General features: G+C 37.8%; 1 protein-coding gene across 1 annotated transcript; it reads left to right on the forward strand.

Moving 5' to 3' along the window:
• The first annotated feature begins 702 nt into the window (after positions 1–702).
• faima (Fas apoptotic inhibitory molecule a) lies at positions 703–9,547 on the forward strand. The gene is made up of 5 exons (XM_041807904.1): positions 703–825; positions 1,458–1,592; positions 1,689–1,917; positions 5,668–5,717; positions 6,360–9,547. The coding sequence occupies exons 2-5, from the start codon at positions 1,479–1,481 to the stop codon at positions 6,507–6,509; spliced, it is 543 nt and encodes a 180-aa protein (XP_041663838.1). The 5' UTR covers positions 703–825; positions 1,458–1,478; the 3' UTR covers positions 6,510–9,547.
• The last annotated feature ends 920 nt before the right edge of the window (positions 9,548–10,467 follow it).

Raw genomic sequence — 10,467 nt, forward strand, 5'->3', positions numbered from 1 at the left:
CTGCAGCCTCTACATATTTAGACATATAAAATTGTTTTTCACCCTACATTTATGTTTGAATCCAATATAAGAGTGTATATTTATGTGGCCCATTTTAGCTGAAAACTGTGGCCCCTTTTTTTCACCTGACTGGGCAGTAAAAATTAGTTTTTCCAAAAATAAAAGTTTCTATTCATATTTAATCTTTTTTTATTTAAATGTCAAATAAATTTTCAAAGATATTTTATTTTATTGATAAACTTATTTTTAAAAAACACTCTCTGTGCCCCTTAATAGTTAGGAGTCAGTTTTGCTTTGCCATAATGTCACTTTCTGCACATTTTCTCTCCTTCACTTCAAATACCACTTTGCCCTGCCTAGCTGAGCAACCCCAGGCTAAAAAAATGATGTTAATTGTAAAAAAGGATAATACAATTCTATACCAGTCATTTTGTCTGGTAGGGAGCAAGGATGCTCCAGCCTTCTCTGACCCATAAATAGCCTAGAATTCAATCATTCTTCATATATTCCACCATAAGAACATGGACTGGGAATACTGGTCGTTGACTTTATTAATAATACAAAAGTTCTTAAAAAAATAGAGTTTTTAAACAAAAGTGGGCTTGAAAAAAACATTTTTAGTGCTGGGGATTTACTTTAAAAAATATGTGGGGGAGTGGTTAAGTCTTTACGTAGGCGAACGTCATGTAACCATAGAAACAGCGTAGCCACAGCTCGTCTGTTGACTCTCCTGAAGCTAACTACCTATAGCAGTAACTCCGTCTAATAAACCTGCTGAACATTTGAAAACCTCGGAGCTACATCGCTGTCTTCAGGACCTGCAAGGTAATGCGGATGAATAATCACTGACGAAATTCCTGCGCTAATGGTAAAGAAATCCTCCATACAAAAACCATGTAGCTTTAGCATCCAAAGCTACTAAAAGAAGCTCAAGCTAATGCACGACTAACACGGATGTACTTCCGTTTAATTTTCAAAGTAAAACTCCAGTTTAATACAAAAGCTGACTGTAGCGAGTAAATAGCAACTATTCAATATCCAAATAGTAGTAAAAGTACAACATCACACAATAATGAGTATGGAGTTTCATTTACCATGTTTATCCCTACCGTTAATGGCAACAAAAACTCCTATGACACTTATTTTGAAACGTAAGCCCTGATCCCGGATACTGTCATGTCACAGACAGCAACAACTTCGTTATGTTTAGCCAGATTCCACAAACAAGTCTTTTGATATGATTTTTAACAACTGTACTGAAATGTTCATACTTTTAGTAAAAGATATGCTTTAATGGTCAAACGTGAGACAGCAAGATAAGTTATATATCACTAACTATGACGCGACGGTCGAGTTTGTTAGCCAGTAATGCAACGTTAGTGTTTTGATTTCATGCATTTTATTTGCATTTACCTCTATACTTAGAGGTGCAGCTTCATTTATCGTCTTCCTTGTAGGGTCTAAAGAAGCCACAGAAGATGTCAAATGACCTTGCTGGTGTCTGGGAAGTTGCCCTGAGTGATGGAGTCCACAGGATAGAGTTTGAGCATGGCACGACCACTGGAAAAAGGGTAATCCTTGTGGATGGGAAGGTATGCATCTTGTCAGCTATAGGAGAGAATGAGAGGATCAATATAATGTGCATGCATTAGTAATAAAACAGTTCCTTATTTGGCATCATATTTCAGGAGGTGCTGAGACGGGACTGGATGTTCAAACTTGTGGGGAAGGAAACTTTCAATGTGGGCAAATCGGACACCAAAGCAACCATCAACATAGATGCAGTCAGTGGTTTTGCATATGAGTACACCTTGGAGATCAATGGGAAGAGTTTGAAGAAGTACATGGAGAACAGATCGAAGGTCACCAGCACCTGGGTGCTCAACCTGGATGGCGTTGACTGCAGGGTGGTGCTGGGTGAGTCGGTTTTTGTACATTATACACCTTCAACCTGATCATAGTGAGAGGGAGTATTGTGTCTGGTTTGTCCTCAAGCCCAATTTTTTTGTTCACAAAATTTCCAATATTAATGCAAAGCAGTAGCTTGTGTAAGATAAAAGATAAATGACACTATAGGCATTAAATTAATATTTATGACACAGTGATTTCTGCCTCCTCAGAACCACCCACCAATATTATGTGAAGCTGAGGCTAAGCTCTTTATCAGCTTTGAGCACCATGCCATCTTCAGCCACCTCTGTTATCTTCACAAGTTAATCCTTCTTTTAATTACACTGCTTACTGCTGATCAGATGGCATGCCATCTTCCACTGTGTGCAACACATTATACACGGAGTTAATATCAGCAGCGATATATTCAGTATATTTTACTTAGTTTAAATATTTGGTTGTGACCACTCTGTTTAGCTATTTTTGATAATACCAATTAGTAAATGGTGTTATCTAGACGGCGTCTCCTAAGCTAAAGCCAAAACGCTTTAGCTTAAAAGACACTCCTACCTGCACAACCCTTGCAGTAGGTAAGCCATCCCCAAATGGGTCAGTGTTTGCCTAATCATAGGTACCTTTGTAAATCAAGATCAGATTATCTCTAGATTAAAATCTCAAAATCCCATACAGTGGGTAGGATAATTCTGTTGTGCAGAGCTGAAAGTAAACCAGTTTTTTTAAGACCATTGGGACAACAATGGGAAGAATACTCTGACACAAGGGTAATACTGTACGTTGGTGTATTAGGCCAACGTACTTAGGCCACCCTATTTTTTTTTTTAAAACAAAATTTAAAAAAAAGTCTCTGTGAGTGTGTGTGTGTCTAAAAACAAATTTTGATTTTCAGAATTTTAAAAAGTCATAAATATTGACATTAGAAACTTAGAAATTTCATTTTTTTAGCATCATAAATTCACAACACTGTAAAGTCAAAATTTTACAAGAAACTAATCTGAAAACAGAAGTTGGATTTTCCACATTTGGAATTCATAATTTCAAAATGCTAAGTTGATTCATGTACATCTACAACTTTCAGATTCAAAAGTTTCAGTTTTTTGCCCTGTATATATTCATTGCTTTTTAACTTGACTATTCCAAGTTTTTTTCTGGGAAATCAACAGATCCTCTCTGTGTATTTTTTTCTTGGCTGGCCCTAAAATGCTTTCATAATAATCAAAAGTTCATACATAGATCTTTTGTCAAGAACAAGTGTATGTGAACATATTATGTTGGGATGTTCTCAATGAAAACAATTAAAACTGAAGGAAAATTGTTCCCAGTGGACCCTAGGGGTTTCAGCTTTTCTTCAGTAAGATTTAAAACCACTGTTTTAAATCCTTCAGGGTAGTCATAGATGTCTTGCTGGTCTCTCTCATTAGTCTCCTTCTTACAAGGTCACTCAGTTTGTGAGGATGGCCTCATCTAAGCAGATTTATACATCCATTTCCTATACCGCTTATCCCGTTGGTGGTCCCGGGGGCTGGAGCCTATCCAGGTTGTCGTTTGGTGAGAGATGGGTTACACTCTGGACTGGTCGCCGATTGCAGGGCAGATTTATACATTTGCCATATATCTTCCATTTCTCTGTGAATTTAACTGTACTCTGGTGATGTTCAGTGCCTTGGAAATTGTTTTGTATCCATCCCCTGACTTATACTTTTCAGTATCCTTTTCTCTGAGTGTTCTTTTGTCTTCGTGGTGTAATGGTGCCCAGGAATTTTAATTAACCAGTGACTGGACCTTCCAGAAACAGGTGTCTTCATACTTCAGTTACTTGAGGCACATTCATTGTACTCATCCCATTTCACTAATTGTGAAACTACTAGTATCAATTGCATATCAAACACATATTTTTGTTTACTCAGTGTAAAAATCAGTTTTTACTTTGAAATTAAGTTTTTTGTTACTGTTTTGTCAAAAAGCCAATTTATATTGACCAAGATAATAAAATCAATGAAAGGGGTAAACATCCAATACTTTTTATTTGCATTGTAGTAATAATAGCTGTGGGAATTAAGGAAAAACATCCAAAACATGGCAAATGTATTCAATGTTGAAAAGTGAAGTTTCAGCCTGTGTTGTTTGAATGGAGCGGTAAAGAAGAAAGGAGGGAAACTGGCAGTGGTATTAAATGGATCAAATATAGATTTCACTGAAGAAAATCTAGTGGGAGACACATTTAACGAAACATATTTATTTACTTTCATTATTATACCATTTTAGTATTCTTTCTTCAGTGTTTGCGGGTCTGCGAATCGACTGCTCCACGCTTCAGTCCGCTAGGTGGCGGTAACGCACCTTTAAGCTGGGTTAACGCCACTAATTTAATCAAAAGCAGAAGAAGCTGAAAACTGCAGGTCGATGTCTACTCGCTGGGTTGGCTTGATTTTGTGAGAGCTGTTCAGGATAAGTTCATTAACGCACAGAAGCAGCGTTTAACCTCCGTAAACCTGGTGCTCAGACGCCCGTCAACGTTCCTCTTGCGGTGTTGTGTTGTAACGAGTAACCGTTTTAATTGGTGTCTCACAGCAGAAGTGTCTGTTGTAGTAGCCCAGGCGTTGTGTTGTAAGCATCGTTATCCTCAAACCCATTCATATCAGCTTTCAGTGTTTTAGCTCTGATAGGTACTTTAGTCAGTTCTACATGTCTTCTTGTATTAACAATCATCCTTACTGAATACTTGCTGTGGAAAATGTAAACAAAGGTTGTTAATGGAGAGAAGTGCTGGCTTCCGCATTCCTGTTGGGGGTGGGTGAAGTGAACAGTCAATTTAGTTACTGTAACAATTACATGACTGCATTAAGAAATCTTACATGATAGATTTTGATAACTTGCAATCTTCGTTTAAAATGGCATTGTTTTGCAAATATAAATCCTGTTTGGTAAGATCCAGTAAGTCACCACAGAAGCTGTTTTGTTGTGATCTGTTTCATAAATAAACACTTAAAAACCACAAATAAAGGTTAATTTTTAGTTCCCCCGCTGAAACTTTGAGGTGATTGTTCAACCCGGGGGTGAAGGCCATCCTGCCCTTGCCTTAGTTGTAAACCTATTCTAGATCCCTTTCAAATATCTACTTGTAGTTACATTTAATGCCAAAGTGACCAAACCAGGCTTGATAACTTCATGGGTTTTGCAATTTCTGTTTTCACAAAACAATTTGAACTCTCTCTGGTTATTGCAGGGTCAGTATTTGTCTGCTAAATTTTAAAACTACAGCCAGATAGATGTAAACAGGTAGAAATGCAACACCGTGAGGTTTGACAAACAAAAAGGATATAAATGTGACATGATAATACAAATACAAAAAACTTTATTTTTTTATTAAAAAAACTCGTGTAGATTATGACCCAGGGCCTCCAGTTGAGTAGCCTGAGTCTCGACCATACTCACTGTGTTATTTACTTTGACTCAACATTAATTCACCATCTTCACAGCACTAAGCAACATTTATCTAAGTTACAGTGGCTTTGAAAAACTTTTTTGAGGGGCAGAAACTCAAAAACCAGCAATCTGCCAAAACTATTTTAAGTGTAAGAGGAAAACAACCTGATTGATCAGATGCACTCAAACCTCCACCAGTAGATATAATTAGTGGCTTAAACCATGTATAAAGATAAGACATTTTCAAGCAGCTGTTAACAGACTGTAAAATTTGACTCTTTTATTGCCTGTGTGACAGATTAACTGATTCAGCGTGTGCTTGTTTTCTTCTAGAGAAAGACACAATGGATGTTTGGTGTAATGGACAAAATATTGAGACAGCAGTAAGTATTCCAAAGGCACTTTATAAGGTTTTACTAGTGTTGTTAAAAATTGCAATCACTTTGGATTAATGAATGTAACATGATTTAAAATGCATCCAGGTTAGTCACACTGTTATCACACAACCATCTGCAGCAGCTTTGTAGATTCAATGAATACACATGCCTAAAATTCTCTGTTCTTAATTTTTATGTTTTTTTTCCCATCTCATCTTTCCTCATCATCTGAGATCAGTCAGTAAATGGACAGCCTGGCCTTAGTCTCTTCCTACCCCTGTACCTGTGTGCCTTTGGGACGATGCTCACGTGTGCACACTTACATAAACATACAGCCATACAGAGATGTGCTAAATTTCATCCAGACTACATCTACATTGTAAATCTATTGATTTATAGTTATAGTATTTCCATTTAATATAAATCTATATCACTGTTTGAAAAGCTTATAAAAATCATATGAGTAAAACTGGATGTTGATGTCAGGAACAGTTATAACTGTTGCTCCTAAAGTCAGAAAATATTCCTCAAAATATGAAACACCTGTCTCAAATGTCCTGCCTTTTTCCACAGCTCACATATCAGATCCAGAGCTGACATCCTGATACTGATTGAGTCATTTCTGTGCCCGCTTCTTCGTGTCTGCAGGGGGAATTCGTGGAAGATGGCACAGAAACACATTTCACACTCGGAGAGCACAACTGCTGTGTGAAGGCTGTGAGCAGCGGGAAGAGACGAGACGGGATCATCCACACACTGCTGGTGGACGGCACAGAGATAGCTGAATGCACTGAGTGATTCGGTGTTTGTGTGAGTGTGTATGAGAGAAAGAGTGAATGTATTTGTGTGAGAGGAGAGTTTGAGTTTAAATGTGTGATAGAAAATATATCTGTGAAACAGAGGGAGTGATTAGAGCAGAACATTGCCATTTAAAGCAGCTGTAGTCAGGGATGAGTGGAGAGAAACATTTACTCCTATGACTGGATAGCCATTTTTATAAATGAGCATTAGGACCATGATAAAGGGAAACGGTTTTGGGAATAAAGTGGACATATTGCGAGAAAGAAGTCTGTGTTTTTAAGGACTGCACAGTGCTAAAGTAGTTAGTGCTGTCCCCTCATAGCAGGACAGTTCTTGGTTGAAGTCCCAGTGGGACAGGGCCTTTTAGTGTGGAGTTTACATGTTCAACAACAGTGCAAAAGCTAATTGGTAACTAAAATTGCCAGTAGGTGAGAGTGTGAGGGAGGGACATGCATGAATAGATTTTAATTAACTCTGTCTTCCACAATAACCTGTACATTTTGGCTGGTCTTAGAAGTCTTGAGAAATTAACATGTTAAAATGGAAAACAAAAAACAATTTTGTTATCCAAAGATAACGAGATAAATAAGTTGAGATCTTGAGAAAAAGACAGAAATTTACCCATCATTACAGCTAAATAAGTAATCCAAATATATGGTGCCTTTCAATGGGTTCATGTTTACCGTGTTTATGAGAAAGACCCTTTTATGGCATTCACAACATCACAAGTTGAAATTTCCTGAAAGCTTTGAGGTTAAGATGTGTTTGATCCTTTAAGACATGGCAGAGCTAAAAGGCTTCAGCTTTTAGCTATGGATGGGACTAAATGAAGCTATGGATCCCCTTTATTGTTTGGTCTCTTTTATCCATGTGACTTTTAAACACCATGGACTGTTTTAATGTTAGCATTTTTAGATAGATAGCCAGAAGGAGAACAAGCAATCTGTCGGTGTCCATGTTGCAGTTGACTTGTGTTCACTTCTCATATGTGATTTCTGATTCATGGCCAAGTTGTTCACAATACATACTTCACGATTTTGTAAATTCCATTTGGAGGCCATATGTCCACTTAGGGCTTCTGTACATAGACTTTCTGCTGCAATTTACTTTTTCTAGGCACTAAAAGCAGCTCTGCAACACACTTTTTAGACCATGCCCATGAGTCGAGAATCACAGCTTTTCTTTTTTTTTAAGAGGAAATGCATTTTGTCGAGTTAAACTTTGGTTTAGGTTCTTTGCAGATGATGTCACGCAGCAGCGGAGAGCTTCCCTTGGGGCCAAGAAGTGATTTCTGTATAGAGAGACACTACTAAAAGGCCTTGTTTTAAGCTGTTTACAACAATGACAAGCATTCAAAGTGAAACATTAAAACATTCTTTATTTTTGAGCTACTTTTGTGTCCAGAAAGTAGTGAAATATTCTTGCAAAAATGACAAGTTTTTAAAAACTGATGGTGACATGGCAGCAGGCAGGAGTTTAAAAAGCCTCTATCTAAAGCCTGGACTCTGCTCATGTGTGTTCACTTTCCACAAAGCTGTCCAGTTTGGCCCAGTACAGTTTTGTCTCAGTTTAGCTCATTAAACTTTAATCTTACCTGTGCTTTCTCATCTGATTTCTGCCCATTCTCCCCTGTAGTGACAGGAAATCAGTCTCCTTTTAGAGCTCCAGATCATTTGGCTCAGCTTGGTAGAGCTGGTTATATTTGTCTTCCAAATGGCTCTTTATTTGGTAACAGTATGACTTTTTAAATGTGGATTAAATAAAGGAAACTGGCACTCAAATTGGAGGTAACCACAGTGGCTCACATTGAAAAGCCAGTTAGTAGAACAGGCTTATTTGTGCAACGGCAGTTCTCTTACTCCACAAGGTTGATTTGGTTGATAGTATATCAACTTCTCAATTAGACACTAGGAGGTCTAGGAGGTAAATAGTGAAATTGAGCACCTCCGGGTAAATCAGTTCAACTGTGGAAAAAAAACACTTTTTGCAAAGTTAAGGGATCATACTCAGTGTATGTAAAAACTCTCTGATAACTGCAGCATACAGGACTATTTAGACCTGTAAAGTACAAACTTACTTATGTCTGTCCCGCACTTCCTGCCCCCACATCATCAGAATCATGTGACTGCAAAGATCCAATACAGTAAATACTGTAACTGAGGACTTCCTGGTGTTAGCAAAGGCAGTTTGTTACCCTGAAAATCTCTTTTGATATTTTGACTTTATTATTATAATTCATACTCCAGAATCTCAACTATTTTTTTCTCATGAAATAACGTCTTTATTTCCAAAACCTTTATTCTCGAACATGGCCCTTATACTCTGTTGTACTGTACATTAGCCATTTATTTGTACTTAAAGTGTTTCTGTCGTTGTCATGATCTAGACTAGTTTAAAACACACCTGCAGTGTGGGAGTTGTAGTTGCAGTTGTCCTGAAATGTATCACACCCATAAAGAGATGTGTACAAACAGGTTCCTTTCATTTCTTTGTATGGGAACAATTTCATCAATGTCCTTATCATAGATGACATTGTGCAGATGTGCAGTGTTTACCAAACTGAGGCTGGATCACTTGTTCCTCTGATCATAAACACTTTATTTCTTATACCTGTGTTAAAAACAAGGTCTGACAAACACCTGGCCAAGTGGACCCCATACTAAACCTCTTCTGCCTCTATGAATTTTTTAGTATGAAAAACTATATTATTTGGATTTATTTTTAATTGGCTGCAGCATAATTCATGTACACTGCATAAAAGGGATTGTTTTGTCCACTGTTCAAATGATAAATGTTGTCTTTATGTTTTTTCAGTCAGTTCATTTTGCTGTATCTCTTATTAGCTTTTAGTCTATTTCAGTAATAAATTCAAAGACAATCATGCAGATGTGACTTTAACGGCCAAAAATACCTTGGAGACATGTTTGTAACTGTGTTGAACTTTCAAATAAACCATTGTCTCATTTATGTAGAGCAAGATTTGTGTAACAGAATTTATGTTTGACCTTTTTGTAAAGTCAGAATTGAAAATTAAAGTTGTGTACTATTTAAAGAGAGAGAGTTATTTGGTCACTTTCTTTTCTCACTTATTTTTTTGATGATTAATATTCTGTAGGGGCCAGCATCTACTGTGGGGAAAGAGTTTGAACCCAGACAGGAGAAATGGGATTGCCACTGGTTGAAGATTCTGCATTGTATCTCTTTGCATTGAGATTGCCTCCAATCACAACAAGCCTTGTTTTTTCAGTGAGGGAGATGCCGCCCCACACATCACACAGCCTCCACCAAAAGTTACTCTATTGGTGCAGCGTTCAGCATAGTGGTCTCTGTGTCCTCTTGACAATTTCACTCTATGATCCTACTGCAGTAGGCAGAACCTGGACTCATCACTGAATGTAACGGGTGCCAATCAGGCACCTGATTATCAGCACCTGGGGGTACCAGAAGCTCTAAACAAGACACAGCAGCAACAGCAAAATAAGCTGTGTGGCATTGGCAGAGAAGATTTGGTAAATTTTTAATGGATGAAACCCATATTCAGCTCTGCTGCTCATTCTGCAAATGCATGATCCTTACAAATGTGGCACCATTTAAAGGGGAAATAAATAGGCTTTCGAACGGTATAAGATTCTTTCCCGGAAGCACTGATAAATTTCCAATTCACTTATTTTTGGTGCAAAGTTTATATAACATACATCTACTTCTGAATGTGTGTATATATTCAAAAATGAATTAAGCTTATCAGTTAGGGGTACCTGAGCATTCCCAGACCTGACAGGTTATATAATCCCTCCAGAGCAATCTGGGTCTGACCTGTGGTGTCCTCCAAGTCGGACATTGCCAGAAGACCTCCAAAAGGAGATACCCAGGGGCCATCCTGGTCAGGAGCAACTATACTCCTAGCTCCCTCAAGATGTCTGAACTTGCCCAATCTCCTTCTTTTGGTCATTCCCCA

Source organism: Cheilinus undulatus, linkage group 15 (assembly GCF_018320785.1).
Source record: "Cheilinus undulatus linkage group 15, ASM1832078v1, whole genome shotgun sequence".
NCBI classification, from domain to species: Eukaryota; Metazoa; Chordata; class Actinopteri; order Labriformes; family Labridae; genus Cheilinus; species Cheilinus undulatus.

What these genes read in the sequence shown, in the direction of transcription:
- faima (XM_041807904.1), top strand. Translation starts at nt 1,479, where the DNA reads ATGTCAAATGACCTTGCTGGTGTCTGGGAAGTTGCCCTGAGTGATGGA. An exon ending in TAATCCTTGTGGATGGGAAG is followed by an intron (nt 1,593 to 1,688) that starts GTATGCATCTTG and finishes ATCATATTTCAG; the next exon opens with GAGGTGCTGAGACGGGACTG. An exon ending in TGACTGCAGGGTGGTGCTGG is followed by an intron (nt 1,918 to 5,667) that starts GTGAGTCGGTTT and finishes GTTTTCTTCTAG; the next exon opens with AGAAAGACACAATGGATGTT.